Below are 19,033 nucleotides of genomic sequence, written 5' to 3' on the forward strand. Positions count from 1 at the left end.
ATTTGCTGGTCATGTGGTGCTAGTTGTTCCAATCCTCTGCCTTTACAGCTGCCAAAGTAGCAAAGAAACTGCACTCCTGCAGAAGCAAACCTAGCCATCTCCAATAAGGACTGCGGCAGTCTTCTGAAGAGAAGGGAAGGGGAGTTCACAGATGCCAGGACTAAAACCACCACCAGAACCTAAGTTAAGAGCCAGGGGCTTCCTGACTGACGTTTTTCTCTGAGTGAAAAAGTTTTTTCTAATATCCAACCTAAACCTCCCCCACTGCAACTTGAGACCATTACTCCTTGTTCTGTCATCACGTACCACTGAGAAGACTCTAGATCCATCCTCTTTGGAACCCCCTTTCAGGTAGTTGAAAGCAGCTATCAAATCCCCCCTCATTCTTCTCTTCTGCAGACTAAACAATCCCAGTTCCCTCAGCCTCTCCTCATAAGTCATGTGCTCCAGTCCTCTAATTATTTTTGCTGCCCTCCGCTGGACTCTTTCCAATTTTTCCACATCCTTCTTGTAGTGTGGGGCCCAAAACTGAACACAGTACTCCAGATGAGGCCTCACCAATGTCAAATAGAGGGGAATGATCACATCCCTCGATCTGCTGGCAATGCCCCTACTTATACAGCCCAAAATGCCGTTAGCCTTCTTGGCAACAAGGGCACACTGTTGACTCATATCCAGTTTCTCATCCACTGTAACCCCTAGGTCCTTTTCCACAGAACTGCTACCTAGCCATTCGGTCCCTAGTCTGTAGAGTGCATGGGATTCTTCTGTCCTAAGTGCCCCATTACCACTATGATGTCCAAATTGTGTCCATGTCCTCATCACTATCGTGATCGCACTGTCATCGCCTCCTCGCCTGCTTTTGCAGGTTCTGCACATACTGCAGGATAATGCATGAGGTGTATACAATGCTCACAACAGCTGCAGTGAGCTGATCAGGCTCCATGCTTGCTGTGGTATGGCATCTGCAGAAGAGCAGAGTTGCAGCGGAAGCGGTGGAGGATGACAGTTAGCACCACACACATTTCCCGAGGAAGAACACACATTCCCGGGAGCCCATGACAGATAACATGGAGAAATTCGCTATCAAGACATGAGCAGGACAGCAGAGTTGCAGCGGAAGCGGTTGATGACAACAGGATGCCACGAGGATAGATATTTATAAAGAACAATGAGAGGACCTGCGAGGTCGATTCATGGCACCAGGAGAGCAGAGTTGCAGCGGAAGCAGTTAGCTGTCCTACTGCACCATCTGCTAAAAGCAGTATGGTGTCTGCATGGAAAAAAGGCACGAAACAATTGTCTGCCTTTGCTTTCATGGAGGGAGGGACGACTGATGACATATACCCAAAACGACCCGCAACAATGTTTTTGCCCCATCAGGCACTGGGAGCTCAACCCAGAATTCCAATGGGCAGCAGAGACTGCGGAAACTGTGGGATAGCTACCTACAGTGCAATGCTCTGAAAGTTGACACTAGCCACGGTACTCTGTACGCACTCTGCTGACTTAATGCGCTTAGTGGGGACACACACAATCGATTGTATAAAATTGCTTCCTAAAAATCAACTGCTGTAAATTGGAAATAATTTTGTAGTGTAGACATAGCCTTAGAAGTTTTAATTATTATTTAGTTTATCATTATTGTTCTAACCCACAATACTTGCATAGGGATTTTCAGTAAATTCTTCAATTAAGGGACCCTAGAATTGTAGATTAGATATATTTATATAAACTAAAAAGTAATAGGAGCATTGGCTAAGGCAAAATTACAACTTGGTAATTATGTACATTCCTCCTATCAGGAACCACATTCCTGAATCTCATCATTTATATGGGGAGTTAGGGTTTGTTTTAGGGCTGTCAATTAACTACAATTAACTCAAAAAAATTAAGACTGTGATTAATCACAGTCTTAATCACACTATTAAAACAGAATACCAATTAAAATTTATTAAACGTTTTGGATGTTTTTCTACATTTTCAAATATACTGATTTCTACTACAACACAGAATACCAAGTATACACTGCTCACTTTATATTATTTTTTTATTACAAATATGTACACTGCAAAAATGATAAACAAAAGAAAGAAAACCTCATACACATACTGTAGTGCAATCTCTTTATTGTGAAAGTTTAACTTACAAATGTAGAAATTTTGTTGTTACATAACTGCACTCAAAAACAAAACAATGTAAAACTTTTGGCTGAATAAGAAGTAGGACTGAGTGGACTTGCAGGCTCTAAAGAGTTACATTGTTTTATTTTTTAACACAGTTTTTTTGTACCTAATCCTACATTTGTAAGTTCAACTTTCATGATAAAGAGATTGCACTACAGTACTTATATTAGGTGAAGTGAAAAATACTATTTCTTTTGATTTTTAAAGTGCACATATTTGTAATAAAAAATAAATAAAAAGTGAGCACTGTACACTTTGTATTCTGTGTTGTAACTGAAATCAATGTATTTGAAAATGCAGAAAACATCAAAAATATTTAAATAAATGGTATTCTATTATTAACAGCATGATTAATCCCAATTAATTTTTTTAATTGTGTGATTAATCCTGATTAATTTTTTTAATCGCTTGACAGCCCTAGTTTGTTTGTTAGTTTTTTTTTTAATCTGACCTGAAAAACTTTAATAGTATCTATCTCTGTTAAGCATTTCGGGATACAATATTTTTGTACAAATTGTCCCATAAATCAAGTCTTGTCACAACAAAGCACAGAGCTCCTTAATACTGACAACCGTGGGAAACCATAGACTTGGAAAAATTGATTTCTTTAATGGACTCATGAGTTTATTTTATAAAGTAATAAAATAAGAAAGAGGAAAATTCTTTCCAGTATATTAACCTTTCATAAGAAGTACATTAAATATTCTGTATCTCTAATGGACAGTGAACCTAACACTGATTTTCAGGTTTCCTTTTGCTTTGTTACAGTAAAGCAATTTGTTCTCAATCAGCAGATAGTTAGCTCTACTTTATGTTATAAAAGAAAGGAATTTCAGGGCTGCCAACTTCAAGCATTCAAAAGTATGATTCAGGCTCCAAAACACACAAGACTGGCTTGAAAAAAAAATGTTTAATGATAAATGTTGGGGGTTTCCTGAACCTTTAGGGTGCATTCAAGTCATTTTTAAGGCTTTCCCCTGCATGCATTAGAACTAGAAATTTATTTTCTTTAAATGAAAACAGTTTCTCATGCAATCTTTTGATTCCAGCACTTGGGATTCTGAGAAACCAAATATTGCAAGACTCACGATAAAAAAAATGCAGGAATTAACGACACTGGAATTTTATTTTAAAAGCCTGGAGGAAAACTCAGACACATCTCCACTACACACTTTAGAAGTCTCCCTTCCATATTAGATTATGGACAAATAAACTAATACTCTCTGTTTCTGTTACTTTAAAAAATATATGTCCACACCCACATGAAAACTGTGTCCAGTATCTTTACTATCACCACAATTTCTTGCAGACATAGAAATCAACATTTATTGAGAAGAAGAAACAAAGTCAAATAAAATACTCATAAGTGGGAGCATAAATTGTACATGAATATAAATATTTTAAGACGTATACAGCATATATCTTGAAAGGATAATAAAATAGGTATTTTAAAAATTGGAGAAGGGGTGTATTGAAGCATATAAAAAGAAAAGGACAATATTAATTTAACTGCTCATATAGTACAAGCCTCAACACTGATAAGATCACAATTTCAGTAAATTTAGAAGAGATGATGGGGAATGGGCCTAGTCATTCTAGCTTGAGAACTGGAATTTTCTCTGATCTATCAGCAAAAATGAAGGTGAAAAATGATGGGGGTAGGGAGAGCTGCCTCTTTTGAAACACTTAGCAGGGCAAGTTTACAGCCAGCTTTCATTGTATGTGTATTCTTGTGTGTGGAAAGTAGCTATTATACTGAGGCCTGTCATCACAGTATATTAATGAGAACCTGCAGGAAAATCGGAATCAGACTGTGTAAACTTTGGCCCCTTCACCTGACCTTTCATTCTGTGTTACACTGTCCCTACCCCTTCACAGAGACTGAGGCACCGTTTCATGAATCATAACATATTTTGAATGTGTCTTCGAAACGTCCTCCTTTCTCGCAAGCTTATGAGGATCAACCCCACAGTGCTCTCTATCATTTAGGTCAGAGAAACCCAAACTCCTACATAATAATATTAGTGCAAGGGAGTATCAAGTGGAGTTTATACTGGAGAATTTTTTTATAAGACTGGGTTAGAGGGTTAATTCTGAACAGCTATGCAATGACAAGTATTAGCCAACAAATACATGAAATTCAGTAATATAAGAGGTTGTACTGTACCATGTGAAATACCATGTCATTGCAAAAACCTTAAAAGAACACGGGTAGGTATACCAGGGACAGATATTATTTACTTTCTGAACCTTGTCTACAATGAAACAGTAAGATTTTGGCAAATAAATTTTAACTACAATTGAACAAGTAAAACAAAACTAAGTACTTCTTTGGTAAGTGTGTGTGTGTGATGGTCGGTGCCCCCCATAAGGCTTTATGGAAATACGTGTGTGTGTGTGTGTGTGTGATATAACATAACTAGAATGTGTTGTATGCAACATAGGCACGTAACATATCTCTAAAGGTTATAATCTACTGAATCTATTAATCCCATTTGTAGGCATGTATCATTTTTGTATTCGAAGTTATGAATATTGGCTGCATACTTGGGGGCAAACAGCTGTGCATCTCTCTCTATTAGTGTTATAGAGGGCGAACAATTTATGAGTTTACCCTGTATAAGCTTTATATTGGGTAAAACAGATTTATTTAAGTTTTAGATCCCATTGGGAGTTGGGCATCTGAGTGTTAAAGACAAGAACACTTCTGTAAGCTGCTTTCAGTTAAGTCTGCAGCTCTGGGGCAAGCAGTTCAGACCCTGGATCTGTATTGGAGCAGACGGGCGTGTCTGGCTCAGCAAGAGATCCAGCCCGTCACAGTGTGAAAACTGGAATATTAAAATCTAATGTTGGAAGGCACATTCTCAAAATCTATCCAGGAGCTGTGCACACAGACTCAGCTATGTACATGTCTTACATTCAGATATCATGTTTAGTATATTAAAACTCTTAACAGAATGCATGCTTACCTTTCTGTCTCTTCATTTGGGGAAAGTTGCTGATTGTGGTTGCTTGAACTATTTCCACTACGATTTGATACCTAGTTTTAAGAGGGGAGAAAAAAATAAAAGATGGTCTTTCATAAATTTGCTCTTTACATCGTATACTTTTAGAAGTAAAAATGCGGAACAAACTCATATTCCCATTCAGAGGGAGAGTATGTCTGGAAACAGAGTGGGAGAGGAGAATTCTCAAAGATGGAACAAACAAAAAATGAAAATCATCCAAAAAAACCAGCAATAATTCGGATGTCCCCTTGTCTCTACTGAAACCCTTGGGATACTGTATGACAGGTTCTTAAAAACTCAATAAAATTAATGAAAGTGTAATACAAAACCACGGTCTTAACATTCAAAGGTGAAACAAAGTAATGTTGGCAAACCGAGTGAGACTGAAATGTAATAAACTTGGCAGAGTGATGAAATTAAAAACATGCCTGAGGGAATAATTAAGACTTAATTGTAAAACTGAGACAGATTTCAGGAGAGAGTTCCATATGCAATGGTCTCCTACAGCAAAGGCAGACTTGTTTGCTGATGTAACATGCAATCGTAGTATTCAAAGGGGAAGGAATTCAGGTAGCTGTAAGGATGATGCAGTCAGGGTATGTATCTTTTAAGGCTTTAAAACCAAAATCCATTATTTTGTACAAAGTCAATGTACAGAATGAGGTGTAGTAGACTCAAGGTTACTCAAATCAGCAAGTAAACTGCAAGTTCCTGAGAAACCCTGCTGAAAAGGGAAATACACTGTGCTGTCCGTCCCCCACCATCCCCTCCCGAGACAGACATGCTTAGAACGGCAGAGTAAGGGAAGGGAAGGATGGGGTTTCCTCTGCCATCCCTTTTCCTACCCCAGAAAAAGCAAGAGAGTAAGAACCACAGTTAACCAAAAAAAACAGTCACTGAAAGTTATGCCCTTATAATTAATAACCTGGCTGCCTGGTCATTTGTCCCTGTTCCTGACCTGAGTTACACAAGACCTATATTTGAAGCTTGGGAGGTAGATACATTTATACAGAAAGAAAAAAAACAGACTGCACACAGCAACAGCACTTGGAAGATAACATAGTTAAGAAGTGGTGACATTTTTATTCAAGATACTTCTACTGTTCATTCATCTTTATGGCTTTCATAAACTCCTTGGTTAACAAACTTTAATTATTCTGTCACACAGAGATATTCAACACTTTTCTTCTGAGTATATTAGTGAGGAGATGAGGATTAACTAATAGTTTCTGAACTTTTCTAACATTCTCAGAAAATGTGCCTAACCAGTTTTTATGGCTACTGTAAATTTACGCATACGTTTGTTTTTGAACACCTTCCATATTACATTGGACTTTTTCTGCCATTACTTTATCCCAGTTGATTTCATCCAACAGCACATGCTTTTCAAAATACCTATGAGGAAGAACGGCCCACTGGTCACCATGCTAGCCTGGGACTAGAGTCAACTCCTTGCTATAAAACACAGACTTCCTGTGTACCCTGGGAAAGTCACTTATTCTCTCTCTGTGCCTCAGCTCCTCCTCTGTAAAAATGGAGGTAATAGCACTTCTCTACCACACAGGGGTGTGGTGAGTATAACTACATTAAGCATTGTGAGTGCTCAGATACTATGGTAAAAGGCAGCCAAATTAGTACCACAGATAACATACTTGGTTCCCAATTACCCATATAAATTATTTTTTTCTTGCCACTCTAGTCCTAACTATTAGAATTGCTATGATGCCTAGAATATCTAAACTGTGAAAGCATTTAAGCAAGCCTAATAGGACTAAAGTGGCAAGAAAAAAATGAAATTATCTGGGTAATTGGGAATAAAATAAACTAATGCATAAGTGAGTCCATTATTTTTCAGCTCTTTTAAGCTTACTCCATTTCATTTTTTTTTAAAAAGAGCTGCACACGTTGTAAACTGTGTGAACACAGGCTCATGTTGCTGGTACCCCTGTCTTTCCCTGCGCCAATCCCCTTTCCCTACTGTTTGTTATCCTTACTCGTCTCATCACTTCTAAAGCAAGAAAATAAGCTTTGTGGCAGGGGCTGTAGTCTATGTTTTACAATGAAGAATCTAGTAGCCGTGGTGCTACACAAATAAATAAAATAATAATTGTGATAATGCTCTACCTACATTGCAGCTCCTAATCAAAGGGAAAATTAGCCATCAGCTTCCTCTCTTTATCATCTTTCATTCTTAGCCATTTCTAGTTCATTGAACCTCTTTATCTCACAAAAACTTATGACACTATATAAAACTACTACCTATGGTTTCAGACCTCATATGTAAGGATTCTCCTTTCCTTCCCTATTCTCTGCAATCTCATTCAACTTTCCACAATACCTTAAATTTGGGAAGACAGGAAGTTCAAGGATTGTGGGTCACATTGTCATGATCTCACTGTATGTATACAATGTATACAACAAAGAAATTCAAGGCCTTCGAAGGATAGCTACCTTTCTCTTGCTGGGCAGACACATCCCTTTGGTTTCCCTAAGTGAAAAACGTAAGAATGGCCATGCTAGGTCAGAACAATGGTCCATATAGCCGACTATCTTGTCATGGATTTCTACATAAAACCTATGGCCTGCTGCCATTATAAAGGAGATCCAGTTTGGGAATATTTGAATGAAGTTCTTCTACCTGTGGGTAGAAGACAGGCGTGTGTGCAAAATGCAAACAATTTTCTTTTAAGGTTTTCACATCCTTATGAAGAAAATTTAATCTGTAAGACCCTTTTCCTTGATGAAAGGAAATAAGGACATAAATATTGTAACTACTTCACAAAAACAGGAGTCAAAACTTTTCCCAAAATAATGAAGCAGCACTGAAAGGTGACAAGAGAGCAAGTTTTCACTAGGGATCCAATTATAAACTAAAATTTATATTATTAATACTAATAAACTATGACTTGAAAAGTCTCTCTCAAACATTAACAACAAGAAACAAAGTTCTTCTATTGTTTAAAAAGAACTCTAAAGAAAACATGTATAGACAACACACAGAATAATGTAAGACCTAAAACAGGATAGATGATAAGTTGAAGGGGGAGAGGAGGGGAGATTTGGCCTTCTCAACTTAGACTCCTTCTATCAAAGATAAGCCAATAAGGAATTCTTGTCAAGACGTGTAGTCTCAGCAATAAGATTTAAGAAAGATAGATATTTCACATAGAGGATGTGGAAATGTTGTGAAGGGCATGGCTTTGTCGTGTTGGCTATTGTCAACTACACACATACAGAGAAGGATTTAACATAACCTGCCAAATCAAGGACAATTTACGTAGGCTGTGCAGGAGAATACTAAGGAAACAGTCCAAACAGTTCTAATTGGATAGTTTCCTAATCCACAAAATCCATAGTTGCCTTTAACATAATAAAATAAAATACATAATAAAAAGATACCCTGCTCCCACTTTAAAAGTAAAAGGCTATGGCCATGAAATCTACCACTCTCTACAAATTATATTTAACTTTGTCTATATACTTGGCTTTAAAACAATGTAATTCCAAAAACAAAAACAAAAACCAACCAACCAACCAAAAAAAAACAACCACCCACTAAATGAGACATTTAAACAACTACTTTCCACCATCATATTAGCACTACTGTGCTCATTGGTAAATATTAGGGAAGTGACTGTTCTTTAAGAGATTTTTAAAAGTTGCTGTTATATTTTTAATGCCACTTCTTAACCTTTTGAAGAGTTGAACAGTCTACCTACTCCCAAGCACTCTCGTGAAGTAGACATTTTTTTAAGAGGCTTTTATAAGTTCTTATGAAATCTAGCTATATGAATTATAACAGTGCACTCTTCTCTCTGGGCTTTTGTTTTTGTCCCAACAGGTTACTAACTGGCAGGTATGTCTGTCTGGCATTTGATGGTAAATCCCATCCTGAAGATTTTGAATGTGGAATGACCCATCTTAGTTTTAAACTGTCCGTAATATCTTTCACTGAGGGGCCATCAAGGATTTCTCTTTGTCCATCCATTCTTTAGGCAGAGGCTGACCAAGTGTATCACAAGAAAAGAACTTTGACGGGCCTCTATGAAGGGTGGACCAGTAGGGGATGCATGTGCAAAGTTTCTCATGTCCTGATATTTTGAAAATCTGGGAGATGCATTTTATTGTAAAGAAAAAAATATCCTACTCTTTAATGGCCACGTATAAGTATTTTTAGGCATTCTATAGCTACATAATCCCAAGTGGCTATATGACCTTCAGAGAATTCCAGCAGGAACAAGGAGAAAAGCCACCTGGCCTCAGTGTCTGTCTCCTCTCAAGCTCCAGACCTCTCCCCACCTCCTCCAAACCACACATGCTTTTTTCTAGTGTCCCGGGAAATTAACTCTCCACAGTGGGGCCAGCCCTATCATCCTGCACATCTCCACAGTGTGGGCAGGCAGTTATGATCCCATCTCTAAGGTCGTTACACTTTCCCAGTCAGTTCTGGGTTAGGGCATGTAGGCCCAGTCACAATTTCTGTATGGACTTGTCTCTTTTTGGATAGAAAATAAGGTTCAAGGAGCCTTGCTGTGAATGAATTTGTGCATATGCTATTGTCCATGTTGAATAATTAAGGAGTGAAAATACTACTAGCATAAACTGATTTATTACAAGGGAAATCCCATCAGCTATGTGGAACCATGAAGATTAGCACACTTACCAGTAAATGATTTCAAGCTCATCCAATCCCCACCCAGCTTTTAACTCTCTTGCTAAGAACATAAGAATGGTTGTACTGGGTCACACCACATCCCAGGCACTATGATCCCCTTCCCAACTGCTTGCCTCATTTTTTATCTTCCCGGCTCTTGATCCTTCCACCTACCCAAACAATAAGTACCCAGTTCCAATCACCTTAAGTCCTATCAAAACTTCGTTAATAAAATCAGTCTAACAGAAAGCCCAGAGAGATTTCAGAAAAAGAAAGTTGTGTATTCATATATATTATGGAGGATTTCACTTTTCTTAGGAATTGGAACTACTTTGACTGCAGTGAGAATCAAGAATCTGAGGAATTATCTATCAATACCTGGAGACTTCCTTCAGTGCAGTGATATAATATCTTGATCTCAAGAAATGGGAAGTAATTACATTCTTCTCCAATGACAAACCACCATTTGGATGTTTCAGAGGAATACTGAGTTTCACACTACCTATAATTTCTTAGGATTATTCTCCTCAATAGCCAAGTCTAAACTATACAACTGTTACTATCTAAATCAGATGGCTTAGAGGTTACCAAGAAGAGATATCAGTTAGCTTATTTTCAAATATAAACAAAATTAAAATAAAAAGTTTGCCATTTTTGACCTTTGTGGATTAACAGCCTAAAAAAGAAAGAGCACAGAAATGCTACACATCATTCTAGGACAAGGCATGAAGAGTGTCCTCCAACTAAAATTAGGAAATACAGGGAATTTTAGGTAAGCGGAATGCTATTACCCACATTGGAATTTGACCAGGAAACCAGGGTTGATACCCGTATGCCTGAGATTTATTTGTAAGAGGGAGGTAATCAGAAAAATTCTCCCTACTGCAAAGTAACTTGTTCCCAGTTGTAAGCATTCAAGAGCTTATTTTCCCTTCTCCTCTATACTTTCCTGTGGTTTATTCGCTAAATATAATATGAAATGTCATTTACTTTCTTCATGCACAGACACACCTTTGTGTGGTTTCCCCAACCTCAACCCTTAGCACATTCACAGACAAATCACTACCCTACTTTGAAAAATGTGCACTGAATCTTTACATGGCCACAAGAGTCTCTTCCACAGATGCTCATACACCACAAGGATGGGGACAGATAGATAAATTAAACATAGCAAGGAGACTGCACTTCCAGCAGCACAGCGCTACCCGGACACCAAGCTGGGATACTGGTATTTTACAGATCCTGAGGAAAGAGTATCACCTGCTGAATCACAAACACCATGTCCCTGCAAGAATCCCGAGATTTCCCTGGAGGCTTCCCATTCAAGTTCTGATCAGACTCAACATTCCTTGGGGCTTATGATATCACAGCTCGAGGTAAGTCCACCACTCTGTAGACTGGAAAGTGAACATAATGATACAAATGTAGCCAAAAAACACAGTACTTCATACAGCAAGTCTGCCTTCTGATATTACAATTTAAAGAGACCTAGAGAGCTAGTAAGAGAATACAGTGCACATTAATTGTACCAGAACAACAACAAAAGGGTTATGTTTCAACTGAAGCAAGCAGCTCCATTAGTGTTATTACGCTAATAAACCTCAAGTCTATTTAGGTTTCCAACAGTCTAATAAGGGGTAATTTATACTGTCAGTAGCACAGCATGCTGATCTGGAGTAAAGAGCAAATTTTACAGCAGATGAACAATATGTAGCCAAGCAACAAAATTATTTCAATCTCTCACCTAATGCATTTTCCTCTTTGGAAATATAAGCTGTTTCAGAGCAGAGTGTGGAAATGAAGCGAGAACAAAAAAGAAAAGCTATTTATTCAGCCCCAAGCACATGGACTGATGGGGATGGATCTAACAGGAGGTGTGTTTAGTAGTCACAATTCAGGACCCACATTCTCATGGAAACTGCTTGTGCAGTGTTCCAACACTTTAACGCTCTCACAATGGCTCTGCTATGACAATAAGAGAGAGAGGAAGGATGGTTCAGTGGTTAGGATGTTGGCCTAGGAAGTGGGAGACCCAGGTTCTATTTTCTACTCCTCCAAATGCTTCCTGTGTGACCAGGGCAAACAGCTTAGTCTCTCTGTACAACATCTCTGCATCTGTACAATGGAGGTAATAGTGCTTCCTTACCAGGGAGCCACAGATGTACCCAAGATAGCCAGACAGCCTGCCCTGGGGCTGCTCCCTAACACCTCAATCTCCATCCCACTCTCATCCTCAGTTGCTGCCAAATCTCCTTGCTCACTTCCACTTTTGATCACTGCCCAGAGACAGAAACACTACTTCTTTCCCTGCAAAGGGTTCTGTGGGCACAGGAAGATACAGCTGCCTTTGCTGGATTCTTCAGCAACCATCCTCCACTCTCCTGATGCCACTGCTACCAGGCATATGGTGTGTATATGGAGGAACTCCCAAGAATCCCAGCAGAGAAGGGAAGTGGGAGAGGAACCCCCTAAATTTGACAGCCCTAGTAGAGGGGAGGGGGAATCCCTTCAGGAAACTCAACATGAGAGGTGCGTGCATGTGTACAGCAAGCAAATGGGTGCCTGTGTGCAGAGGGCAGGTTAACTCTGCCTCTCTAGACATTTCATTTCCCCACAGGCTTGGCCCTACTATTGGGTCAAGCAGTGTATTTGCCCAGTAGGACCATATCCTCTGGAGGCACCGTCCCTTGTGCATTTATAACCCCGCTTTAGTCTTTTCAAAGTAATGCTTCCATTCACAGTGGTTGTCACATGACAACTATGTCCTTATCTTAAGCAGACAGTGTTTGCTCACTCAGTGGAAATGGCAGAGAGAATCTAAAGCACAAACAAAAATGGCTAGCTTCTGCTACAGGAGCACCATTGCAAGTGCAGAAGAAAAGATGTGCTACCCAATATTAAATAAAAGTAATTCAGAAAAAATACATCCAAATTAGGGCAGAAAAGGGTGCAAGAACGACAGGAAAGGGGAGATAATCAACAACAACATGCTTAGACAGAGGAGGTCTGTAGCACCAAGTGTCAATGACCACACACTTTATTCCAGGCATCTAAGAGCTCTACAGGGTATTGCTGAGCTGGAGAAGCCAAGTTAATTTCAGACTGCATGACTACTGCCAGTCAGTGACTGGGAAGTGTCCTCTCTTGACCTTGAAGCTGAACTCTGAAGACAGACGGGCTGGGACTTTGCTTCTGAGACATACAACATGACCAAAAAGACCAGCCAGCAGCCGCCAATGATGACTTCAGTACTCTGGTGGCCAGTTCTCACTGATACATCCCTATTACTGATAAAGTCAAACCATCTTATACCCAGTAACTGTCACGGACAATGCATATGAAATGCCTCCAGCCTCCTGATGTCTTGTTTTAAGCAACATCCATTATTTCAGATTCATATAAAAGAATCAAAAGTACGCAGGTTTGACAAATCTGTACTTTTGTACCGTTTCATGTTTTGTTTTGTTTTGCCATCAGACCCTATGCATGTCCTTCATGGCTAAGACAGCTAAACCAACTCTCCTTAGGATGTCTGGCTGGCTGCACCCATCAGATAGCTTATAACTACAATATTCAGGGCATGGGCCTTTCCCTTTACAGAGGGGATAATGATCCCTTCCTCCCACTCCGCTGGTACCTTCCTAGGAGTCCAAGTCTGGATAAAAAGTTGGCATAATGGGCTCAATGGTACACTTTAAAAGTTTGGATGTTATGCTGTTAGGTCCAGCAGCATGCCCTCTTCACAGTTTCTATATGGCTGAGCAAATCTCTTCCAACCCAGGTTATCTCCACAAGTTTCAGGGCCAGGGACTGCATCTATTGCTAATGCATATAGATCTGGACATTGAGTTGCTACAAGATAGTTACACGTGGACTCATAATATTCCTTCCATCTTTGCAGGACTATTTGTTGCGTTAACCTAGTTTTACCATCATCCTTGTTCATTGGTGTAGTCAGAGAATCACTTGTAGGCTACAAGTTGTGACAATTGGTTTAAAAATCTGGGTGCTAAAAAAAAAATATTCTTGGCAACGATGACAGTGATGACACCCTTAGGAAACTTGCTAATTCTTGGTAGGATGACACCTGGGAACTGGCTTATTTCTGACATCTGGAGGTACTGATACACAGCACCACACTGGGAAAGACATCTGGCCACTGGAAGGTGTGACAGGTTGCAACACTAAAAAGGCCAGAAACACAGCCCTCCACAATGCCAGGAACACCACGCAGTTCCAACATAATCCATTTACCCTTGCTGTTGGTTCCCAACTCTTTCCTCAAAACAGAAAGCAACAAGAGGGAGGCAGATCAGATGGGGAAGAACTAACATGAAACCTGGAATAGGCATTTGTTCTAGGCAAGTGGAAGACTGCTGGCCCTTTCTGGGGATCCCTCTTCTGGCGCTTACAAGCAGGTTAGGAATATGGGAGTTATCTTGTATCATGAAGGAAGAGGGAAGGAATAGGTGAAAAGAGAAGCCATGCTCCAAGTTTTGGGAAGCAGAGGGAGAGAAAAAAATGGGGAGGTATTAAAGATCAATATTACATAGATGCCTTAGTATCACAGCACAGAAAGCTAAGAAAGGGAATATTCATTCCATATAAGATCTTATTTTATTTAATTCTTTAAGAGTAAAAGGATGTCCTCCAAACTCAGAACCTGAGATATATTCAAGGAGGAATGATTGGGAGCCATCTGCTTCTAAGAATTCCTCAAAACCTCCTAGGGGGGTCATCACACACACACTACAGCCCAGACTCTAAATGTCACATTACAGAATCGACCAGCCCAAAAGGAAGGACTTGATGTATTTGTTAGAGATGCAATTTACTAAAAAGACATTACATAACGATGGAAAGTCAACACATTATTTCTCTCTGACTCCTTTGATCAGGGCATGGTGCGTGGAAGGTTCCTATATGTCTTTAAATAATTGAGGAGACTTCAATATACACCAACCAGATATAATGGAGTAATTTTAATATTTCCTGCTGACTAAAGGGAAAGCAGCTTATTTTGGAGCTTTATTAAATGTTAAGGCTTGTATTTCCTCTCTGCGCTTCACTGAAATCACACTTCACTCAGGTCTCAGCAATGGACTGGCAGGAGAAGCATGCTTAGTTTTGAACATTCTATAATTGAACATCGGATACCTTAGTTGTTTCAGGAATTCAACGTCAGAGTTGCTGTTAATGAGCTTGATGAACTCCTCATAGGAAGGAGCATATGTGTAGGCTTTCTTGTGATGCTCATTCACCTGTTCTCTGTACTCCATCTGGCTGAGCAGCATTTGGTTGATGTAATCTGGATCACTCAGCAGCTCCACCATTGGCTTCAGTACTGGGAGAAGAAATTTAAGAACAAAATCATTGTGCAAAAGAATAAATGTCATCTACAAACTCAAACACAAACTCAGTGTAACATTTTAGACACAAATTCAAACAAAGCAGGTTGATAAAATTCGAAGGAATTACTACGTAATTCCAAAACCACATAGTGTATCACTCATTTAGACTGAAGTTTATCCTTCTCCTAAACTTTTTATTTTCTCTATTCATTACTGTAAATGTCATTGGGATTCAGGAAACTGGAAATCCAGGTTATTAAAAAGTTTACACATGTTAAAGCAGCTGAACCTAAATTGCAACATTACCAGTGTCTGTTTCTGCTCCTCTTCCTGTGTATCTCAGAGAGCATTACACATTAGAGCCTAGGAAGGTGCAGAACTAAGAATTAAAAATGAACTGTAGTATACTGAGATTACTTGGGGCTTTGCAGCATCAAAAACTGTCCCCAACTCCAAATTCAAAAAAGGACAGGGTGATTAGTAGTTTCATCATCCAATTAAAAGTGCATTTTATAAAAAGAACTAAAATTCTCAATAAATAAATGGATAGTTATTGGGTTGTTGTTTTTTTAAAGATTTTATATCATGCTTCAGTCATGATCACATCCTTAGTCTAGAATTCTACTTAGCTGAGTAAGGTATAAAAGTCTAGGACCACTCAAATGCTCTCCAGATGGTCCCTCCAGCATAGAAGGCTAAAGCCTTGGTTTCCTCTAAAACAGAATAAAAGGATGGAATGGCTCCATGCTGCAAGGTGCTGAGCACTCTGACCCTGATTCAGGAAAGCACGTAAGTTTAGGTTTAATTTTGAGCAGGTGAGTAGCCCTATTGACTTCATGTGCTTAAACACATAATGAAATGCCTTGCTAAATCAGCATAAGAGAGCACAGTGCCTTATTCTTAATTAGCTAATGCTATGAATTTTTAAGTGTCTCATGTACGTCTATAAGATACTAACTGTACCAGTCTCTGCATGTGCAGGTTGTGACAGAAGTTTAACTTTAGAACTTAAAATGTGATATCAATACAAGTATATTAAACGGTTTGTAATCTCAGTACTGTAGTAGGGAAGTCATTAATTATCTCTGATCTATAATCTACCTTTTGTTGCAAGTATGTCTGCAAGGACTATGCGCAAGCTGAGAGACTGGGAATCCTTTGAGGGTAGGAGACAATACACCAGAATTTGAGAACATGATTGCAGGAATCTTACTTCTTCGTCAGAGTTCCTCAAGCATGGATGGAGTAAAAATGGTCTTGGCTGCTCCTCCTGCCTATTAAAAAGGGTACCAGAATTTCAGTTGAAATTACAATACATCTTTAGTCATTACTTACTATACCAGAAATGTATAAAATATCAGGGACATAATGTTCAGCAAAGAAACATTTTAAACAGAAACGATGCTTCATCTATTGTTTATTTTTAATTATATTAAGGAAAGCCTACATTTGCACCATTTCAATCCCTTGACCTATCTTTTCTCTATACTTGTACAAATAGAAATACAACATTTTTAAACCACAGCCATATAGAATAAGCTATTACAGTTCGGAGCATACCCCTAGGGAGAAGGTTGAATAAAAAGCTTGTTGTCTAGTCATTTCCCCTGACATACACGGAACCTAATCCATTTTTTCCAAAAGAATTGAGAAGGCAAAGGATTGAGATGCAAACATACCCTTCTACTGCAGACTAATTAATAGACTTGTACTATAATTGTGTGACTATTTAAGCAGGGGACTGAATATTACTGAGAAATGGATTTAGCTGTGACACTGAAGGTGGAACAGATGTGATCATTTACATCTGTGATTAACTACTGAATTGTCACTCAAAAAACTGTCAGCCTCTTTATTCTCACTTTTTGTAGAAAATAACAAACAAGGAAAGGTCAAGTGAATTCTTCCCGACAAAAAAAATCACTTCATAGCTAGGCGTCTGAGAATTTTCAGTGTTAGCAGACGATATTAACTGGTGGAAAAAATAAAATCAAACAAACAAGTGTGGGATGTATGAAGAATGTGATAGAAAATACTAAAAAATGTTATGATACCATTAAATAAATCACTGGAATACCCTCATCTGGAACACTGTAGTTCTGAGCACCTTGTCTTAAACAGGTTAGCAGAAGAAAAATGGGCTCAAGAAAGAGGGAATGCAAAATTAGCCATGGAGAAACTTCCATATGAGAAGAGATATGAAAGACTGGGTCTGTTTAGTTCTGAGAAGAGACAAATGAAAGGGGGACATGGTAGAGGTGTAACAAAATACTGAATGGTATTGAGAAGGTAAACATGGATGAATATTTACCCTCTCTCATAATACCAGGACAAGGGGAAACAAAATTGAAAGGCAAATTTTAAAACTGACCAAAAGATGAAAGTGCATGGTTCTTCTGTGGAACTCATTGCCACTAGATATCATTGAGCCCAAAGTATAATACAATTAAAGCATGGACAGCCAGAGAGAACATCCACAGTTACAATACACAGGATAATTTCTATTTTAATACAGCATAAAGTCTCATGTTTCATGGTCTAAACCAAATACTTTACTGATGAGAGTTTAGATGAAATATTCCCTATGGGCAGGTTATTCCATAATTCTCCAATAAAAGGTTTCTTACATCTTCCTCAGAAGCATCTGGTGCTGGCCACTTTTAGAGTATGTGTAGACTACAGCGGGGAGTGTGGTTCCCAGCTCAGGTAGACAATAGCAATGTAGATGAGCTGCCTGAGTACAAACCCACCCAGAACCCCTGGGTACACACTCAGATGGCTTGTCCAAACTGTCACACATGCTGCCTCTGGCTACATTGCTATTTTTAGTGCCTCTGTCTACCAGAGCTGGGAAGCACACTCCCTGCTATAGTGTAGACATACCTTTAGAGACAGGACACTGGACTTGATGGACCATTGCTTTGATGAGGTATAGAAATGTCTATGTTCCTAAATGGAAACATCCTTTCCATCACCCTTATAGGTCTACTAGAGAGAACAAGTACATAAAGAACATTCTGCTAGCATGGAACAATCTTTTAGAGATTAAACCTTATGCCTGAGATTAAACCTTATGTCTTATAAAAACATTATTGTAGAGAATAACTAATTACCTGACCTCAACTACAGAATAAACTATTTGATGTAGGATCTTTGACACAGCAGTGAAAAATTTCACTGAACTCTAGATACCAGCCTGTCAAGGTTTTTTCCCCCACTTTGAACTTTAGAGTACAAAAAGTGGGGACCTGCATGAACACTTTTAAGCTTAATTACTAGCTTAAATCTGATACGCTGCCACCAGCCAGAAGTAGTGTCTGGCACACTTTCTGTTCCCACAAAACCTTCCCTGGGGAACTCAGCCCCAAACCCCTTGGGTCTTAAACGAAGGAGAAATTAACCATCCCCCTCCTTTTCCCCCAAGACTTTCCCCTCCCTGGGTTGCCTTGAGAGGCTTCACACCAATCCAAACTCCTTGGATCTTAAAACAAAGAGGAATTAACTATCCTTCTCCTTTTCCCCCCAGACTTTCCCCTCCCTGGGTTGCTTTGAGAGGCTTCTCATCGATCCAAACTCCTTGGATCTTAAAACAAGGAAAAATCAATCAGGTTCTTAAAAAGAAAGCTTTTACTTAAAGAAAGAAAAGGTAAAAATTATCTCTGTAAAATCGGGGTGAAAAATGCTTTATAGGGTATTCAGATTCATATAGACCAGAGGGACTCCCCCCCCCCACAGCCTTAGATTCAAAGTTACAGCAAACAGAGGTAAAAATCCTTCCAGCAAAAAGACACATTTACAAAGTAAGAAAACAAACATAAGACTAATCCACCTTGC

General features: G+C 39.0%; 1 protein-coding gene across 6 annotated transcripts in view; it reads right to left on the reverse strand.

The window, feature by feature from the left end:
* SNX25 (sorting nexin 25) overlaps window positions 1-19,033 on the reverse strand; it is a 148,740-nt gene that overhangs the window by 84,582 nt on the left and 45,125 nt on the right. For all 6 annotated transcript variants that reach the window (XM_030564032.1, XM_030564031.1, XM_030564034.1 and 3 more), the window contains exons 4-6: window positions 16,301-16,473; window positions 15,006-15,192; window positions 5,156-5,226 (exon numbers count right to left, since the gene is read on the reverse strand). In XM_030564032.1, coding sequence (XP_030419892.1) covers window positions 5,156-5,226; window positions 15,006-15,192; window positions 16,301-16,473 — 431 coding nt within the window. The remainder of the gene's footprint in view (window positions 1-5,155; window positions 5,227-15,005; window positions 15,193-16,300; window positions 16,474-19,033) is intronic.

The sequence above is a fragment of the Gopherus evgoodei genome, chromosome 5 (genome assembly GCF_007399415.2).
Source record: "Gopherus evgoodei ecotype Sinaloan lineage chromosome 5, rGopEvg1_v1.p, whole genome shotgun sequence".
NCBI lineage: Eukaryota > Metazoa > Chordata > Testudines > Testudinidae > Gopherus > Gopherus evgoodei.